This window comes from Camelus ferus, chromosome X, assembly GCF_009834535.1.
Source record: "Camelus ferus isolate YT-003-E chromosome X, BCGSAC_Cfer_1.0, whole genome shotgun sequence".
NCBI classification, from domain to species: Eukaryota; Metazoa; Chordata; class Mammalia; order Artiodactyla; family Camelidae; genus Camelus; species Camelus ferus.
In genome coordinates this window covers 93,117,847-93,138,910 of record NC_045732.1, presented here as the reverse complement: position 1 = coordinate 93,138,910, position 21,064 = coordinate 93,117,847, and the positions used below count along the sequence as shown (strand labels likewise).

The 21,064-nt window shown below is 44.5% G+C and overlaps 1 protein-coding gene across 7 annotated transcripts; it reads left to right on the top strand.

Moving 5' to 3' along the window:
* Nucleotides 1–543: 543 nt before the first annotated feature.
* On the top strand, nt 544–18,830 carry ATP1B4 (ATPase Na+/K+ transporting family member beta 4). Of its 7 annotated transcripts, none has more exons than XM_032475040.1 (9): nt 544–723; nt 4,509–4,752; nt 8,786–8,914; nt 9,175–9,279; nt 12,200–12,396; nt 13,011–13,067; nt 14,585–14,656; nt 15,272–15,367; nt 16,083–18,830. In XM_032475040.1, exons 1-9 carry the CDS (start codon nt 661–663, stop codon nt 16,242–16,244), a joined length of 1,125 nt encoding a protein of 374 aa, XP_032330931.1. In that variant the 5' UTR covers nt 544–660; the 3' UTR covers nt 16,245–18,830. The 7 variants fall into 7 exon arrangements, with proteins under 7 accessions (XP_032330931.1, XP_032330930.1, XP_006194169.1 ...); XM_032475039.1 differs by having other exon boundaries at nt 545–723; nt 4,509–4,764; XM_032475041.1 differs by lacking the exon at nt 544–723 and adding an exon at nt 791–4,374 and having other exon boundaries at nt 4,509–4,764.
* The last annotated feature ends 2,234 nt before the right edge of the window (nt 18,831–21,064 follow it).

The window sequence follows — 21,064 nt, the reverse complement described above, 5'->3', positions numbered from 1 at the left end:
ATGTCCAAGACCCTTTTTGGCCAGGGAAGGGTAAGGCAGGAGCCTGGCCTCTAAAATCAGAATGCATAGTCTACATTTAAGGGGCTTGCGGATTGACACAAATAAGGAATATTGTAGGTGGCTTGGTGTGGGGGGGGTGGGGTGGGGAGAGCTAAGGGAATCTTTCCTGACACCCTAGATCCTTTTGCATGAGGTCAGCCTTATGAAAAAAGAAAGTTATTCTTGGTCATCTCCCCTTACCCCCAACTCCCACCCACGCCCCACCCCCTGCACACACTGATATCCAACTCTCAATTCAGAAGAACACGACTTAAGATTTCCACTGGGTGCATAGTAGCTCAGGTGCTAGGGAAGGGCAGTGGGTGGGAAGAGACATGAAGTTGGGGGTGGTGAGTCGCTCATCCTCGTGACCCAGAAAATCTCCCCCTCCCTGTAATGATGAGCTTGCTTTTCCATCAGGGCTTTCCTTTGATTCAGGGAAGGGGCCAACCAATGAGAGAGGGGCATGTTGGATTATTTTGGGGAAGGGCTCATGCCAGGAGGGTTCACTTTTACTGGGCGCCAAGTATCCCCAGCAACCAGTGTCTCCTGTACCAGCAGAAGCTCCATAACTCTCACTCACCGGCCTGCCTCTGCCGCGTCTTTGCCCACTGACCAGCCATGAGACGGCAGCTCCGGTCCAGAAGGGCTCCGGCCTTTCCTTACGGTTATCGCTACAGACTTGTGAGTCCCAGGGAGCAGAATATTTTGCTGTCCCTTTTCAGTGGGATAGGGTGGGGGTTGTATAGGTCTTGGCTTAGGGCTGCTTCTCCTTAGGACGGTCAGGAACAGTGAAGTTTAAGGAAGCCCATAGTTTTGAGGCAAGCAGTGACTCCCCAGTACCCCATCGCACCCTAAACTGCTGGACTGAAGAAGGAAGCCCCTCTTCTTGTGCAACAAAGATAAAGCAAGGGGAAGATGCCAGAGAATAAGGGGCTTTCTAAATTTTTCCTTGGGAGTCCAGAATTTGAACAGATTGTTTGAAGTCTGGGAGTGGAGATTTCCTTCCGATACCAAGGAATTTAGCCAAGAGAGAAGGGAAGGGGAAACGAAAGGCACTGCCTACCCAGCTGTCTCGATCCCTTTGGGTGGTAGCTTCTTAGGAACCCAGCTGCTGTTTTTCCAAAGCAGAAATTCCAGACTATAGCTAAAATCATCAAATCCTAGACAGTAGCTGGGAGGAGTCCTAGACTTCACCTCTCCAGAACCCCTCATTAGGTAAAGGAGGCCTTTGGGGCTCAGAGCACAGGAGTGACTTGCAAGTTAGTAGAGGAGCCAAAGTGAGAATGCAAGTTTCCTCACTTCCAATCTTGTGCTCTTTCCATTATATTTGCAGCGTGCAACTCCTTAACCCTCTGGCCCTCCACCACCCACTGCCACCCTGCTTTGCATTTACTTTGCTATAAATCATTAATACAAACCACATGCAGTACTTTAGGGGGGAGGTATATTCTGAAATCTCCCACACACCGGATTGTGATCTGAACCCCCGGAGGAAACAACCCTTAATCCATTTTTCTTGGGGAATGGCCACTTATGTAACCAGCAAGCTAAGTGAAGATGGTCAACAGTTAGCAGAGGAAGGCACATATTCTTCTAAGCCCACATCAACCTGTGGAGGGCTTCTCTTGACTGCCCAGCCACAATTTGTACAATCTCTCTTTTGACATTCCCAGAGTCCCTTCCAGCAATCAGAGCGGTCACAGTCTGTAGGGCATATATAACTAGTGCTTACTTGGCTTCCTTTCTATGTAATGCTGCTGAAATGTTGTGTATAATTTCAATTATTTGTCAACTGGTTTGGGTTTTAAATGCATCAGAGGAATCTTGCTCTTTATAGGGAATACTTGATCAAATTTAAAAAGAAATTATTCGATGCAGTGAGTAATCATGTGCTAATGTCTCTTTTAAAATTAACTAACCGTTTGAATGTTTACAGGGTGTTACTCAAAGCAGGGCACAAATTTATCCTTCAGGTCATACTGCTTGTTTATACATTTGTTTATATGTTTGTATATTTAGAGTGCTCAAAATGGAGCCACCTTCTGCCCTTCAGACTCTTCCCTTTTAGGGCAACGTGATGGCCCCAGCACCCACCCACAACTCTCTCCCAGCACAGACACTATCACATGAGGGCGGTGCCACTTTAGGAAACTGAAAAAAACAGACCCTCTCATTACCAAAGGATTCCCTACTGGATTCCGTTAAATAGTTGGTTGCACAAAAGTGCCTCTCTTGCAGAAGGTGAGGTTCTCCTATACCGGGAAGCGGGGAGAGGGAAAAAGATATTTGAGGTTTCTGAAGCTCAGGCAGTATGAGAGCTGTGGGGAAATTAGCACTGAGAAGGTTAATTCTTCCCGGGAGGGTAAAGCTTTAATGACAAGCCATCTTTAATGAGATTAGCGTGAGAGCTCATATCTACAAATAAGATCAGGCTGAGGCCAAAGCCAGCTGCCTCCTCTGTGGAGCAGAGGTGGAGGGCAGGCGAATAGGCAACAAGGAGAGAAAAGGAAGGTGTTTAGAAAATATAAAAGAAGCATAAATTCCTCCACGTTGAAATGTTACACTTCAAATTCCCTGAGATTCTTGGTTGCAGATTCTCTGGGGGCCATGATGACTACCCACTACAGTCCATGTGACTGCTGAGGTGAGGGACCAGGCTTTGTGAGAGCATCCCCCTAGAGTCCTGGCTCAGGAGCTTTAAGTCAGCCATTGACACTTGCTCAGACCCCACTGGTGTCCTAGCTGTGGGTTCCACACTGTGGAGGGCCATCAAGGAGTTAGAAAACATGGACCCTGCCCCCTGGTGCTCAGAATGTAGGTCTGGAGGTCAAATGGGTACATATGATCACACACAAGTGAAAGAGACTTAAGAACAACTATTGACCCATTCAGCATTGAGTGATGGGGTTTATTTTCCTAAGCCTTACCCTGTGAGTCTGTCAGAGTTAGAAATCTTTGATTATAAGCACCTACCATCCCTTGGGAACATAGAATCTAACACACTGTTGTGCACCATAAATCTGCTAAACCACCCCTAAGCACCTGTGCTCAGTGTGATAGAAGAGAAACATCACTGTCCATGGTATGGAGAGATAGGGGTTCTGAGACTGTCAACTCTCTCATGAACTTGCTGTGTGACTTTGGCTAGATCCTGTCCCCTCTCTGGGCCTCACAAGTGAATCTTCAAGTTCCCTGCTGGTTTTGATAATGGTGCATAATGCAAAGCTGTACGTTTGAACAAATTAGAGAGCAATTCAAGAGTGCTTCTAATCTAGAGCTCGACAGCGCTAGGCCAACTGAATGCTGAGACTAGAGTCCTGTCATTCTGTATCACTGTTACTGATTCCGAACAATCCAGTTTTCTGAAACCACCCCCCTCCCAAACAGCAGCACTTTTAGCCGAGCGTCCTCTAAATGGCCTTTGAGGAATCAGGCAGGGAGGGGGCAGCACAGAGCCCCAGGCCTCTATCATTTGACACATCCAAGCCCAACAGGTGCACAGGCCCCGCCACTCTTCAGATTTGGACAGCAGAGAGGAGGGAGGGTGGCCTTGGCAGATCCACAGAGAGCAGAGATCCAACTCTCCAGCCTGTGGCCCAGAGGCATTTGAAATGCCATTTGGTGAAGTCTGGGTTTTTCCTTTTTTGTTTCAATTTTCTTAGAACCACTCGGAGAAGATTACAGTTTCAGACCTCAAGTAATGGCTGCAATCAGTCAATCAACAAATATGTGCTGAGCATTTACTACGTGCCCAGATTTTTGCCTAGGGTATGGCGTTGGGGGTGGGATGACTAAGAAAGTATCAGTTGGCGTCCCAGGTGGTCTGTCCAACCAGCTTAAGGCATGAAGAGGTTCCAGCGTGGGCAACAGTCAGAGAGGCAGCAAGTAACCTCTATCTCTTGTTTCTGTTGGGAAGACAGTCTAAGTTTTGAGGAGGGGTGCAGCAGCTGGCCTCTTGTCCTGATGTCCCTCCCAGGCTATTTTTAGGCACAACTTAGGACAGTGAGGTTGAGCAGCTGAAAGTGTACAGGGTGTTAGGACAAAGCTGGCTTGGGCTGAAAACTTGCCATCACGGACACAAGTGTCTAAAACTACTCCATCCTCCAGTGTTGAGCTCAGCTCTGCCCTGACGGGCCAGACAAAGTTAAGCGGGAAGCCAAGGCCTCAGGACAGAGCAGTGACATGAGCAGTCCTAGGGGAAGAGCCCAAATGTCTGAAGCTGAGAATAAGACTTGCACCTCTATGGAAAGAATATTGGGTCAAAATGGGTCATAGAAAGATATTTCCTGCAAAAGAACAGAGAGAAAGAAAATTTGCCTCTTGTAACAACAGGTATGTTTATGGGTAAGTGGACATCTGAAGCATCTCCAAATATTGAGTCATTTTCCATTTATTTTTGGCTGGTGAGATGGGCCCCTGGAGATTTCCTTTTCCAAAAAGGGGACTATGTTTTGTCACTGTTTCAGGACGATCAGGATGAAGTGAACCAGAACTACTTAGCAGATGAAGAGGAAGAAGCAGAAGAAGAGGCTCGGGTGATGGTGGTACCCAATTTGAAGGAGGAGGAGGAAGAAGAGGAGGAGAAAGAAAAGGAGGAAAAGGAGGAAGAGAGTCAGGGTCAGGAAACAAGCAATGCCTGGTGGCAAAAATTGCACATTGTGAACGAATACCTGTGGGATCCGGAGAAAAGGATGTCTCTGGCCCGAACAGGTCAGAGTTGGAGTAAGTCCCAGTTGTCCCAATGCCCTAGTCAGATGTCCTTTGCTTTTGGCTTGGTGTCCGGAATTCCTTTACTATACATTGGATGGGCTTGTCTGCAAACATCTCTTAGCATTTCCTGTACCGGGATCAATGCCTGGGGAAGTAAGGAGCAGATACCATCAGAACACACTCCAAGTGGATGAACAAACTTGACTGTAGAGCTGAAACCCTCTGGGCTCAATAGCACTTGCAGGGCAGAGAGACAGTGAGAATGAGATGGGAAGGTGCAGATTGTGTTTTAAGCCCCAGCCCTGTCACTTTCTACCTGTATAAGTCTGGGCTCATCATGAATCCTCTCTGAGCCTCAGTTTCCTCACCTGCGAGATGAGGGAAACAGTATCTGCCTTTCCTCTCTCACAAGATCAGCCTGAGGGTCCAAAAAGCTGTTAAAATTGTAAAGTCAAAAGTACTATGGAGAAGACTATTTCTAGGACATGAGACTCAAGTCCCTACTAAAGTGACCAAGGGTTTAATAAAGCCTCATCATTTCACCTAGTAATGTCAGAGAAGGAGAGCCAGGTCTGCCCCTGGGCCCAGCTTGTGGGTGCTTTATGCTCCCATGGTGTCTACAGAGAAATGGGTCAAAGGGAACATTTCTAGTGATTTAAGTCTGAACCTCCTCACCTATATTGCTTGATCAATAGCAGAACTGCAACCCTTAGCATCTCCCCTTTGTACCACACGCTGCCACCCTTTCTACTTCACAGCTTCCCCAGCACTCCTCGCCCAGGGTCCTACTCACCTCTTGAACTGTTAATGCTGATCCTTCTCAGGAGATTTAGCTTGTGGTAAAATTCATACTCGCCACACTCGCCACACTTCTTAGAAAAAGAGCAGCTGCCGGTTTGGAACTCAGTGAACCCAGAGGAGAAGCAAAAAACAGATAACTCTATGGATGGAATAAGAGTCCTCCAGTGCCAAGGGTCTTGGGTGCTAAAGTTGATGGTCATGCCTTCTAAAGGCCCCGTGGCTGAGAATTCTTCCCTTTGTAGTTTGTGTTTCTAATTCAGCTCAGTCTGGGTGAAACAGCCCACCCTGCTTCCTGGTATTAGGAATAGCAGGTGTGGGGCTCTGAACAACACCCACTTCCCTTCACCCCACTTCAGTTCCCAGCCCCACCCCTGCCCATCCCTCGAACTCTCAACTGGAACAAATGTACCATTCAAGGAACATTCTGACATTCTGGAAAGCTGCAGACAAACGCTGGACACTCATTGGGGTTCCAAAGGGGGCACAGCTGTTTCTCCCTTGCCTAAAGAGGACTGGAAAAACAGGCCTTGTGAAATGCAAGTCTGATTCTGGAAGAGGGAGCCCTATGTTAACCCGTAAACAGCCAGCCAGTGGAACATCATCAGATGAGCTGATCCAAACTGTGCCTGTGGAGAACAGTCCATAGGCCAATAAGTGGGCATGAGGGAGGAAGGTTCAAGTGCCCAGGGAAGATACAGCAGTGGGGAGACTGTAGGCCACATCCAGGCCTCTGGGTAGTGGGTCTAAGGAGAGTCCAGGAACTCAGGCTGCTTCTGTGGGGCTACCCTGGGCAAAGAGCAAATAGTGATGTTAACACCTAAGCCACCACATGGCTCGCTGCCCTCCTGTTTGAGAACTGGGTGCCACTTAAGCACTTACTAACCCTGTCCCAGCCTGGACATCACCATGACCAATATATTCACCCAGCCTATTATTATATTCTGGGCTTTCCCTTTGATAGCAGGGCCACCTCTATTCTTAGGAGCTATATGTTATTTTATTGGGTACTGACAAGAACTGTATGAGGTAGTAATATTATTATCCCATTTTACAGATGCAGAAACTGAGGCTTAGAGAGGGTAAGTAACTTATCTAAAGTCACACAGTTAATAAGTGGCAGTACTGGGATTGAAACCCAGGTTGGACGAACACTGGAGTTCACTGTCTGGCCAGAACACCACACTGTCTTCATGAACTCCAGCAATGAGCAAGGCCCTAATGGACAGGGCCTCAGGGCCTGATGGCGTGTTTTAGTGGAAGGAGTGAAGAGTTGGGATCGTGGGTACCTAGTCTATTCAAGATACACTGGTCTATCCAAGCTTGGGTGGGGCATTCAGGAGAAAACCCTGGATTACCCAGAGGAGCAGCTCAAGTAGAAATTGATCATTCGGAGCAGGAAGGGTTGGAGGGTCAATGGGTTCAGGTGGTCACAGTGCTTGGTTTTGCTGGGGGGTGCGGTGTAGCTGAGACAGCCCATCACAGGCTGCAGGGCACAGACTCCTGGGTAAAGCTGAGGGGACTCACTGCTAGTGCCACTCTCCCATCTACAGCTTCCTGCCACACAGCCTGGGCAAGAAGGAAGGTATCTCCAAGGCACATACGTGTATTCTACTGCTTTCCTTTCATCCCTGAAACTGAGCCTTCTGGTCCCCCACGATGGCTCCAGCTGTTGATCTGTTCCCACGATGGGGACGCGGGTAGAGGAATGGAGGGGGCACAGGGCATAGCCCATTAGGACAGCTGGTGGGCAGCAGCCAAGTACCACAGGCACACAAAGTGCTGCTGCTGCTTCTCCAGGGATTCCAACCGAATCAATGTGTTCATGTTTCAGTTCTGCCTCAGTTCATCTTATAAAGCCTAAAGGTTCACTTCCAGTGAGATTATTAAGAATTCTTTTTCTCCTTTCTCCACTCCTTTTTGTTGTTGTTGTTGTTCATTTTATTTGGTTCACAGTTCAATTTAAAAATTAATATTTGGATTTGGTTTGGAGTACAGCAAAGTTATGTCATTTGTTCCAGTTTCTGGTTCATGATGCAGTTCAAATCTGTAGTTCTGACATCATGTCACTGCTGTGAGCAGAGCTAGATATTATTTCCTGCGAGAGCTCCAAGGAGGACTTAAAAAGAGCTTCTCAGCAGCAATCTCTCACTCATTCACTCACTCTCCGCTGTCTAATCCTGGGGCAAACCTAGTCCTAATCCAGCCCACAGAGGAGGAATTCACACAACTTTGCTTCTGGTCCTATAGCAATAATAGTATTCATAATAACAATGGTGAAGACTACCATTTATAGAGCACTTAGTATCTGCCAGGCTCTGTGCTGTGATATTTATATGCATTATTCAATGTTAAGAAGTAAAGACTGTTATTATCCTCATTTTACAGATGAGGAAATTGAGGCCCAGAGAGATAAATAGCAGGTCTAAGATTAAACAGGACAGGATGTAAGAAAAGGCTGAATTTCAAATATTGCTAGGGATATAGATCAGAATATGAAGTAAGTACTAAATTTATCCCATTTTAACGGCGGGGAATCGGGGGTGCCGAGAAGTTTTATAACTTGCCCAAGCTCACAGGTGGGGCTCACGGGCAGCAAGTGTCAGTAATTAAGTACAGTTTCCCCTTTCTCCCTTCCCCATCCTGTGTTAGTGTTCTTTTTGAAAAGCAGAGCCACTTAAACTTTTGCCAAAGATGAATAAGATTTGAAATACATAGAGTGAAGCCTCACTTTGCCTTCATTAGAGGCAAGTCCAGTGGAAAGGAATCAAAAGTTTGAATTATAGGCTATGTGAAAAGAAATGCTGTTTTCATTACTTGCAAATATATATAATCACTGGAACCAAGCTGCTAGGACTCTTTAGGGCACATGCTTTAATGAATAGCGAAGAATGATTTGTACTTAGGACATCAACGGTAGCCCAGAGGACTCCCAAGCAATTTGTCCTCTGCAGTACTTTGAACTCCACTCCCCTGTAATCTTGTTCATGGTCATCATTTGCTCAGCAAGCCCTTCCATTGGAGATGCTGTAAAGGTAAACTGCAATCAGACCCCTGACACAATTCTCACCAATTCCAAATTGGTGAAATCTGAATAAGCAAGGACATACTGAATCTGAGGGATTTATAAAAAGCCATGTCACATGTATGGGTTGGTTGTGCTTCGATGAGTTCAAATGTGGAGACAGGGCTTGTTGGCCAGCACTGACCACTCTCATTTCTGATTGTTCTGCAGGCCTGATCTTAGTCATTTACTTCTTCTTCTATGCCTCCCTGGCTGCTGTGATCACCCTCTGCATGTACACACTGTTTCTGACCATCACTCCTTACATGCCAACCTTCACTGAGAGGGTGAAGCCTCCTGGTGAGTGCCCAAATACCCTGTGCTGTCAGAACTTGCTGGACAGAAACCTGCTTGCACAGCATGTTCAGCCTCAATTAACTTTGGCTCTTCCCGGTAATGACTTCAGGATTCAATTATTAAGAGTAAAAGTAAAATGGTACTTGGCAAATTATGGTCCTTTTCATTTTGATTGCCTGGGGGGAAATGGTTTCATGGGAATCGATACAAAAAAATTATCCCAAGAACGGGTTAATATATCCAAGACCTGTTTTCATTGCCAGGAGTTATGATCAGACCCTTCGCCCACAGCCTTAACTTCAACTTCAACGTTTCTGAACCTGACACTTGGCAGCATTATGTGATTAGCCTAAATGGCTTTCTCCAGGGTAAGTTCCTCTGAACAGTGGGAATACGTTTGGAGAGGTGATGGGTGGGAATTCAAAGTTCAAAATTCACTTGGTCCAGAAATCCCAGACTTACTAACACAGCCCATCTTAGTTTTTCCTTATCTTACATCCCCCTCAATGCATGCAGATACAATCAAAAACGGCTCTGCATTGTGATTTGTATGTTGCCTTGAAAAGCATATAAGCCAACTCTCCAGCAAAACATGTTCAATGGGGCAGAGAACTTGTTTTCTCCCCCTAAACACCCTACAGCACCTAGTTATGTCCTGGGCACATCCCAGTGGCTCAATAATGATCAATTACAAAAGATAATTCTGGAGAGGGAGGTAGTGGTCAGAAAAAAAGAGTGTTCTCCAGAACTGGAAGACCCCTGCCTCCCGTCCTCTTTCAGGGTAAGAGAATTCATTTCCTGGAGGTGATCCATCTCAGGAAGAGAGCAAGGGTCTCTATCTAAATAGCAGTCCATAAGGGAGTTAGAAGGATAATCTCTGGATGGCAGTGACTCCAACATTTTGATGGCAAGTGTTTTCAAGATGTCTATCTCTATAGCATCATCAGATACATTTTTAAGGACAAATGAATGGCTTTTTGAGAAGCCTTACACAGGGTGAAAACTGAGGTAGCAGCTTGGTTAAGGTTAAACACCGAGCACATGGGCTCTGGATTTATCTGGCTATCAAAGAGGAGCTCCAGTGGGTTTACACTGCTGCACCTATTATTTGTTAGGTGGGGGGGGGGGCAGTTAGACTGGTTTGGATTTCCTGGCCTGGCTGAAGTGGGGTGACAGGGATGGCCAATAGAACATGCACTGAATTAAGATGATTCGCTTATGTGATGGGAGGTGTTATTTAAGTGCATAAATGTTGTCAAAGAACTTTAACCCTGCATAGCAGAGTCTATACATTTGCAAATGGGAGAACTGAGGCTCAGAACTGGGAAGAAGCCTGATCAAAGTCTCCCAGCAGCAGAACCAGTGGTTAAACCCACGTCCCTGCTCTTAACACCCTTGCTACTCAAAGTGTGATCCAGGGACCAGAAGCATCAGCATTACTTGGGAGTTTGTTAGAAAGGCAGAATCTCAGGCCTCACCAAGACTTGCTGAATCAGGATCTGCATTTTAGTAAGATCCACAGGTGATTTGTATGACCTTTAAAGCTTGAGAAGTGCTGCTTTTCATAATTCTTTGTCACTTCCAAATGACCAGGAGTTAGAAAATCAGCTTTGTATCAGTAATGTTCAGTGTTATCTTGGGTAAGTCTGAGTGTCACACTCCTTACCTGTAAAATGAGGGGGGCTGGGTTCTTTCTGAGTCCATGTAGTTCCAGTTTGGACTCCCAAAAATGTTTTGGGCATCATAGCCAGCACAGTATCTTTTTTTCTTTCAAATGCTTGTGAGCTATCGCAAATATATTGCCAGAATCTTTGCTGAGAAAATCCCTCCAAGAAGGTAGCAGATGCAGAAATATCAATTCTGACCTGATGACAGAGATGGGGAACATTAGGAAAAGCATTGAGTTTTTTAGTTCCTAAGTGTAGATAATATGCCCTGTTTAAAAAGAACACGTCTCTGAAATAGACATCCCGGAGTATCAATTTCATTCCCATGAGGACAGGGATTTTGCAATAAGGGTCATGCCCATGTCACATTATTTTTAACGGAACTACCTGAAGAGAAACAATGAGCACATGATTAGAGTTTGTATTTAGGAAGTTATTATTTGAGCATAGCTCTTGTTCTTAAAAAAGAAACAGATGAAAACAAAACCTTGAATTGAATGTAGCTTTATCAAAGGAAAAATAAAAGCTTAGCCATAATTGTAATAGATTTAAAATTCCCAGTTGCTTCTAATATCAAATCCAAGTCACAATCTATCTAGATGAGGATCCAGCAGCACATTTGGAGTTCTACCTCTGGTGGATCATAGGTGTACAATCTCCTCTGAAAAACTGGGCTTCTTGGAACATGAATGTATGGGGGCTAGATCTAACAGTACTAACTGGATTCTATCATTTAGAACCAAATTGGAAATAAGACAGTAATTTCTAAAGCCCAGTTCTAGGGCATCTATTAGCCCAAGGAGTCAGGTCACAGGTAGCCCTTTTCAGCTCTCTCCCTGATATGTTACCTTGGACATATGTTACATTCCCCTCAATGTAAAGGGACATTAACTCTGAGTGCCTCAGGTCTCAGGAGACAAGATCTCACCCCTTTGCCCTCTCAGTGGAGACCCTGTGGTTGTCATTTTCTGGCTTTCAACCTAAGCTTCTATTTTGCAATGCTAGCTTCCCTCTGTAAAGAACGAGGAGCTGGTTTATCTCCTCTTCTTCTTCTCCCTTCCTCCTGTCCCACAACACACAATTCTCACTCTCTTGCTCTGGGGGCCTTTCATGACCTGAAAGGGAGATGTCTCCTAGGCTGAACTTAAAGAGATCTAACCCAGGAGCTTTGCCTCCTTATTATATGTGCCACACCTTGATATGATTCAGTCCCTTTTCCAAAATCTGTCTACTATGTGCCTATTCCTCTCCCAGAAGTAGAAGAGGCAGTTCCCCAAGTTTACAATTAACCATATCAGAAAAGAAATGATGGAAAAATAGAAAAAAGTTATAAAGCGACCAACATACAATCCAGAGATGGATATCAAACAACTTCCAAGGGAATGAGAAGCAAGGGGACAGCTGATCCAAGTAGGCTGAGGGGACCAGCCCAGAAGGCTTCTTGGAGGGATGTTGCTGGTGAAGGGCCTTGGGCATCACAGGGCCTAGGACAAAGTGAGTGGGCTTTCAGAGGAGCACAAGCATGCTGGACAAAGGAAACTAGAAGGAGAGTGATGGAAAACATGGCCTTCCCCTGTAGCACCTGTCTAACATGACCCTTTGCCACTCACACATGCTTTAGGTTATAATGACAGTCTTCAAGAGGAAATGAATGTAGATTGTCCTCCGGGCCAGTACTTCATCCAAGATGGTGATGAGGATGAGGACAAGAAAGCCTGCCAATTTAAGCGCTCCTTCCTGAAGAACTGCTCTGGCCTGGAGGACCCTACTTTTGGCTACTCTACTGGACAGCCCTGCATCCTTCTAAAGATGAACCGGGTATATTGGCCCTTGATGCTCTGGCGATGATAAGTGGATGAGCTGGGTAGGAGGGCTCTGGCCACTCCATTTCTCTTGGGCTCTGTCTTCAGACACTGTAAGTTTGGCCATTTTTACCAACAGCGTCAGTAACACAAACAACTGGACAAACCTACCAAGCAATAATTCTCCCTGAACACTTCCTATTTGATTCTTCTCCCACATCCCTAAACCTGCCCTTTGATGCTTCTGTCGGGAATGAGATCCTGAACTGACATGAGGGTGGGGTGGGAGACAATTCTTATATCACAGATGCATTTTCCTTCTCTCCTGCCATGCCTTAGGTGGGGCAGAGCCTTACCAGGCACACTCCTCTTGAAACCAGTAAGTTCTTCAGGGTGATCTTGCTGAAGTTGCCATTGTATGAATATCAGGCACAAATACAACAAGGAGTAAGCTGAGCTGCGCAGCTCTGAAGATATTTTGCGTTTTCTGCTTTTTGTAACATTTCTGAGAAGGCAAAATAGATCAAGCCTATGCCTAAGGGATGACTCAAGGGGGGTTTAGAAAAGCCCCATTTTTACTGTCAAATCTGGTTTTTTATTTTAAAAAACACACTGATTTTCTTTTGCTAGATTGTTGGCTTTCGTCCTGAGCTTGGAGACCCTGTGAAGGTTTCTTGCAAAGTTCAGGTAAGGTGCCTTTCTGAGTAAGCACTTTCAGCACATCTGTTTCATGCAAAAAGGTGAGTCATCCCTTCCAAGGGCTTTACCATGGACGCCTGAATAAGGGTTAGGGAAAGAGTTATTCTTTTCATAACTACACCTCCCTTTACACTTTCAGGCCTCCCTATTTCCAGAAAGCATTGAATTCATGTGTATTTGTGTAGGGGGTGTGTGTGTGTGTGCTGATTTATACCTGTGAAACCCAAAGACCCAACCTCAGCTGAGGGCCACAGCAGGGAACAACTACGTGCCAAGTCATTAACTGGGATTCTGTTTACACTTTTGCTTTTAGCTCTAATTACTTGTTTCTTTAAACTAAACAAGCAGCTTTCATTAGAATCATTAGTCCCTGCTTTTAAAACTGAATTTCACTTTTTGCAGCAATGACCAGTGGCACTGGGTGTTGCAATAACAAATGACTACAAGGGAAGTATAAACAGAACCCCATTAATATGCTAATTAACTGTCCTTCAAGGGACCATTAACTCCTATCTCATCTGTGCCAATTAGCTCCTTTGTAGGAAAAAGCCCTAGATCTTAGGTTTGCTTCTTAAACCGGCAGTAGCTCCCTCCTGTTTGATAACATCAACTACAACCTGAGCCCTGGACAGTTGTCTTGCGAATGTGTGAAGCCAGGTAATTCCATTCTCAGTACTAGAAATAAAGCTCAAAACTCCAGTCTTGATGGTGGCAGATCAGAAAGCAGCAGAAGGCAGCATTTATTCAGCCAAGAGTTCACATTCAGCAAGCATGTATTGATCACTTATTATGTACCAGGTGCTTTGCTAGGTGTTGGGGCTGCCAAGAGAACTATGAATCTGTCTCTGAAATCAGGGCAGTCAAGTGATACAGGCACTATGAAAGGTGCAGTGAGGACATTAAAGATGGAAAGGTTAGTTCCACATGGGAGGTGGTGACACTGAACATGAGCTCTGAAAGGTCAGCCAGTGCCTGCCAAGTGCACAAGGTAGGAAGGACATTCATTCTGTTCACATGTACATGAGCGTGTATATAAATACACACACATGTGATGTGTGACTACAAACTAGTGGAACTGACTCCACAGATCATTCACAAAAAAATGAATTTCAATGCTTTTTAGAAGAATATATAAATAAACCCTAAAGACGAACTCAGTCTCAAACTAGCATATTAATTGCATAGAGTCCTGCTTATAGTTTCCTAGTGAAAGCCATTCATTTTTCAGCTTATATTGAACCTTGCTGAGAACCGTCCTTTTTTAAAAAGAAAAAAGAAATATTAAGAGTCATCATACGTCCTACACAAATCAATACTGGTCAAATCCACACCCACTAGTGGAAATCAAGTAGGATAAGGTAATTATTAGACTAAATTAAGGAGAGCTCAGTTTATACTAAGAGCAATTACACTATGTTGACAGAAGGAATCGCATGACCCTAGCGAGTGATGTGCTAGCAGCGCACTGTTTGTCCCTTACTAGCCCCCAGACCTCTGCTTTTTAGGGCAAGCCGACTGCAGAAGCGGAACGTGCAGTCTGCTCCCTGACACGATGGGATGAGGGGAGACTTGGCTATGTAAGCATTTCCAGTACTGGGCCCCTCTAGCTCATCCTCCTGCCTCCACCTGCTGTAATGAAGCACCTCAGAGAATACGGTCAGAGACATTTAAGTGAGCCAGATATAGACTGTGTCCCTCTGTACCTGGTCTGACCTCCAAAAGAACTGAGACCTCAGTGTGCACGTTGTCACGGACGGGGATTTACTAACCCCATAAGTTCTAATTTACACCTGCCTCGGCGCCAATGTCCCAGACTGGGTGCCAGGCCCAGTATGATGCTAGCACAGTAGGTCCTTTTGCCAGAGCAACACCAGGTACTGCAAGCCCCTTGGAGCCCTTCTGTCTGGGTCCCCTCGGAGCCAGCACAGAGCCATACTGAGAACCTTCAGCCTCCGGAGGCTGGGCCTTCTATTCAGTATTCTTTGAACTGAAAAGCCAAGGTACTGTCTCCTGGAATCATTCCTCTGGGGATAGGTCTGGGCTGAGCCATGCCCCATTCTGCTTTCGTCGTCTTCCTGAGATGGTTGTAGAACACACAGTGATTTCGCCTGGGACACAGGTCCCTTTAGCTCAGGTTCCAACTCACTGAGTGACCCCCCCCCCACATGACATGTACCTACTTTTACTTACAGAGAGGTGATGAAAATGACATCCGATCCATCAATTACTACCCAGAGTCGGCTTCTTTTGACCTCCGCTACTACCCTTACTATGGCAAACTGACTCATGTAAGTCTGTATTCCCTTCAGTCTCTGCTGTCAGAAAGGGCTCAGAGACAAAGGGCTGGCTGGGATCTGTGAGAATTAAGGAGCAGCAGGTAATAGCAAAGGGGTAAATAGTCGCTGGCCAAGACTGAGTTCACTCTACCAATTCCTATCCCAACCACTCCTTTCCAAATCTGAAGGCATCTCAGATATGGTCTGGCCTAACACCTTCAGTTCACAGATGGAGAAATTAGGGTTCAGAGAGAAGTGACTCGCCCAAGGTCATATAGCTAATTAGTCAGGAGCAGACAAATCACTTGCCATTGCACTCAATTTCACCCAAATAATCACACTTTCTTATTGCTCCCACTTGGAGCCTTGGGGCAGTGAAGGCTTCATCTCCATCTTAGAGACTTGATAAATACTAGTTCTGGTTTGATTCATTGGCTGCTATCCAGAAAATCACATCACACTGAGCTAGAAATAGTTTTCCCCAGAGGACAATCAGACAACTGACACTGACTTATGAGAGAAATATATCATTTCCCCACTGTCCCAGGGCAGAGAGAACATGTCTGTTGCTTTAGCCATTTCTGACTTGACATCGTGGGATTTACTCAGTTCCCACTATGGACGTTATTCCATCCTGCACTGAATATCTGATCACTTCCATCCTATTGCCCTCCCCCACATACCCTCCCCTCCTCACACTTAGAATTTATTGTTCTTCCACCTACAGGTTAACTACACCTCCCCGCTGGTGGCGATGCACTTTACAGATGTGGTAAAGAACCAAGCAGTGCCTGTGCAGTGCCAACTGAAGGGCAAAGGCATCATAAATGATGTCATCAATGATCGTTTTGTGGGTAGGGTAATCTTTACTCTGAACATAGAAACCTAAGGACTTCAGGGAGCCACTCCCACCAGTTCTGTTTCTGTTCTATTTCGTGTTACCCTGGTAGCACCTGAATTCTTTTTCTGCCATCGGGACACAGCCAAATGGACACCTAAGATAGCAGATCATCTTTCCTTGCTTTTGACATATGTATAAAATGACATTGTGGGAGCTATTTGATTTTTTAAAGGTAGTCTCTCCTGATGACAAATAGATTATATTAATTTCCTTTCCCCCTGCTTAAAACTAAAACCCATTGTTGCTGCTAGAAGTCTCGCTGTAGTGTAAACATAGTATCTGATAAAATTCACAATAGTCATAAAAGAGAATTTCTATAATGATTATAAATTCATGTTTTCTAAAACTTTGTTGTTTTTAGAGATGAGATTCCTCCCAACCAGGCTGATAACTAACCCTTTTTTTAAAACCTGCCTGGCAAGGTCTTTCCCTGAGAATCACCAACCAGACCAATCCAGAATACACCTAGGGCCACCATGCCTAGGGAACTCTATATCCAGAGGTGCCTGTGAAACTGGCTGCCTCACATGGGCAACTAAATACTGATGCAAAGACTAGCTTATCTTCAACTGGGACAGAAGTCAGTGATAACTGGATATTGTTCTGAGATAGACCAGAACATGGACCTTCCCTATGACTTTTTTGGGAGGTTAGGCCCACTGCAATTGGGGAGAACACCTACCATGTGGATGTGACTGGTATTTGACTCCTTGCTTTGTGGTGTAATCATCCAAAGGCAAACATTCCTGCAAAAAGATTTGTCTCAGCTTCAGGCAGAGGAGAAAACAAAGAAGATCTCTACCAGCTGATTCTTATTTGTTTGACAGTAGTATGATGTTCTTTGAGACTATCAGAGATGGATGTATTGACGCCCCCAAAACAGCTCCGGGGACGGAAATGAGGGTCTCCCAATTGATGTGTGGTAAGACAGAAAGCCCCTGACAGGCCATCTTAAATCCAAGGCCCATTAGCCAGCTTTTCATTTGCTTAAGAAATGATATGAGGCAGATATTTATCCAGGCTGTGGATCGGCCAGGCAGCTTGGTCTCATCTTTGGCCATGAGACTGTTGAATTGCTCCTTAACACCTCCACCAGGGGGAGGGCTGGGACAAGGAGAAAAAGAGTATCGGAGAAGAGCAGAGTGTCAGGGTCCAAAGCAAGCTTAAATGCCACCTAGAAGTATCCAGAGTCTGAATCTCCTCTACTATGTTCACCTGCTCCCAAAACAGGGAACGGATCGTCTGGTAGTGAAGACAAACAAGAGAAGTAACTGCAACATAGTATGACAAGAGTTATAAAACTAGTATGTGGAAATGCTATGGAAACATGAGGAAAAATAACTTAAGCTGGGAAAGTAGCAGAGGCCATTTCACATGCAAAGTCACCATCACGAAAGACCATGGTGTGTTTGGGCAACCGTGAGCAGTTCATGTAAATGGAGCATAAAGGGCTCAGAGCAATGGCAGGGAGTGGCGGGGATGGGGCTAGAAAGGTGTACAGGTACTGAAAGCAGACTCTGAGTTTTATCCAGTAAGTGAAAAGGAGTCATTAAAGCATTTTAAGCAGGGAAGCTCCGTGATCATATTTACATTTTCAAAAGAGCACTTTGGCAGCCACGATGTGAAGTGTGGGTTGGAGGGGGCAAGACTGTGGAATGAGCAATGAGGGAACAGGAGGAGTCAAGAATGACTCCAGGCTTTTGAGCCTGGCTCGAACTAGTGGGATGGTGGTATTGTTGATTAAGCCTGGGAATCCATGAGTAGAGCAGGATTGGAGAAGAAGATGCTGAGACCAGTTTTGGACATGGTGATTGGCTTGTGATTTCTACTGGTTACACAGATGTGGAGATGTAAATATAAGTGGGGTTGGGAAGAAGGAAATCTGAGAATGAAAGCAGCATTTGCTTAAGTGAACTCTCTCAAGAAAGTCTAGGCTATTTAATCATGGGAATTTGAGCCACTTAAGTAAACACACCACAGCAATCTAGTCTCTCAGGTAGTGCTTCTCTCCTGGCTTATGGCAGGAAGCGCTGCTTCTGCTCTCTGGAATCTCTTTCCCAGACACCTTCCCACTCTTATTGACAGAGTAGAGGGAGCTGACTGCTGTTGACAAGTGATCAAAGATATGTGGAAAACACAAAAAACAATGAAACTGTCTCCTCCCAATCCCTTTCCTTATGAAATTCAATTTTCAAAACTAACCTTTAAAAAGAAACAAACCTGAAGATAACAACTTTATACCACCTAAAAATTACCTCAAATAAACTCTCAAGATTTAGTAGTAAAAGAAAATAGAACATTAGATCTGGAAAGGATATTAGAGAGTGTTTAGTTAAAATAACCTGCTTTGCATCTGACTCCAGGTCCAGTGCTCTTTCTACTCTGATCTGCTGCTTAACAGGAAGTACCATCTTTTTAAAAACCAATGAATGATTTCCCAAACATTTTAAAACATATGTCAAATCTGAGTTAGAATAGTTAACATTTCACAGGAATTCAACTACTGGTGCTATATTTTATACATAATACATTATCCTGTTAAATATGTTGACTATTAAACAGACAAGGAATTATGACTCTTTTGTCATACAGTATTTCTCATTCAATGGAATCCATTGTGTCCACAGTTTCAAAGCAGTATTGAATAGTACTAGGATAGTTTGGGATATCAGCTGGGACGTTTAAAAATAGCTTTATTATACAGAACTGAATATTATAATCTATTCATTAAAATTGGATTCTAACAATTCAATACACTTCTAGTGGATTAATTTAAATAGTCCCCCATACTGTGCTGTACCAGGATTTGATTTGTATACCATCTGCTGCAATGCACTTGGTTTTACTCGACTGTCAATGAGAAATACTACTTCCAAATGCCTTCATGGTTTTGTCCATGCAAGACATGATTCTGTACTCCTCACCCCTCTGAAATTATTATCCTAAAGATACTTTTCTTAGGCATCTGTTTGTTGGGAATCTTCGTGTAGAAAACATTAATATTGTCTTGGGGAGTTGTTGACAGCAATAAATTGAAATAAAAAAGAAGTGTATGATTTCCTCTTTCTAGACTGCATCGCTGATTTTCCCACAAGAATTGGGCAGACATGTGGGTGGAAAACTTGACAACTGACAGCCTATTAGTTTAAGAGTTTTTTCTTTCTCTCCCTCCCACCTTTTTTTTTTTTTTTTTTTTTGACTCTTGGGATTTAGCCACAGGAGGATGAAACTAAAAGTTTCATTTCTGAGCATTTTTCCTTTTGCAGTCTTCATGCTCCACTTTCTCAGAAGACTACTTTGTCAGAGCAAACTTCCTTTCTTTATCAAGGTTGAGTCCCAGTATAAATTGTCCTATTTGTTTGTGTAGAAGAATACTAAGAGATATTTTGAGGTGGAGAGAAAGAACCAAAATCCAACTAGAAAATGAAATTACTTGATGAAAGCCTCGCTAAGTGACTTCAGAGGGCATATCTGACCATGAAGTATCTCCCAGAGCAAATCCCTAGTGGTAATTGCAATTAAAGACAGAAATATTTCCACTCCCTTGTTTGACTCAGAGGCTAGGCTGCAGCAGGAATCCCTTCTTTCTTTGGAAGCTGTCCTGGCCTAAGGTCTACTAGGCTGATACGGTTTGACTAGGGGGAGGTCCTTGATCCCAATATATTTCTCCCATCTAGGTTATTCATTAGAGTTATTTTTCCTTACTGACTTCAAACGTGATGAAGTAATTTAACTAAATCATACAGAAGTGTGATTTACATTGTGATTTTATCCAGGCAGAAAATAGAATTTTGGGTGTTTATGTGTGTATTAAGGTGTTTGAGAGGGAAGATGGCTAGAATGGATGGAGGCAAAGGAAAATGGAGTTGAAAGGCTGAATAGTCTTGCCTACTTCACAAAGTCCTTTATTTGTAAGCTAGGGGGGAAGAAAGTTGATAGAAGGATCCAAAAGGTTTAAGGAGAATGTGATAAACTCTCAATCTGGCAGCCAGTATCCAGGATGTACTTCCTTGCAGGCTCCTATATGGCCATAGCATCAGTTAGAGTTCCAACAAGAAACAGACAGCACACTTGACAAAATAGAATAATTGGAAGAGGATTTATTTACAAAGAGATTACTTATAAATGTGTAGATGTAGGGAACCACAAAGAATATCACATAACCCAGGCTAGTATAAGCTAAACTCTTACCTTCCCTAGGCCCTAAATGGCAGGAGTAGGAACTGGTTCTCAGAACCCAGAAGGACTGAGTCATGTACCACTGCCTGCCTTGAAAGGAGTGGTGGTCTTGTTGGAGGACTAAGCTAGCTCAAGGTGATCTTGTAGGTATGGAAACAGGAGAAGAAATACCTTCATTTAATTTTCCTTCCTCCCTCTGATCTCTTGCTGGTAGTTTCCACTGGCCAAACCCAACCAAAAGTCAGAGGACAAGGAAGCCCACTGACGTGGTCCATACAGGTCAGCCTCCCAAAGAAGAAAGCAGGGTGGGGAAGGGTGGAAAGTGCATTTGGAGGGGCAAACAGGAAATAGCTAGCACGGCCACCAAGTGGAGATTTTGTGGACAGACTCCTCAGAGCCAGGTACAGTGCTGGCACCATCTACCGAACTGACTCCAGTGACTGGGGCGATTTTTTCTTCATGCATACTCTGCTCCGTGGCTATGGGGTCAGAGGCTTTCCCATTATAGAAACTCTTTTCTCTATTCTTTAATACTCATTCCCTTTTCAAACTTCCTCCTTCATACTTTCCTAATCTGGTATCTTTCGGTATATCATTTAGAACTATTTTGCTTGTGAGTGACAAAACAA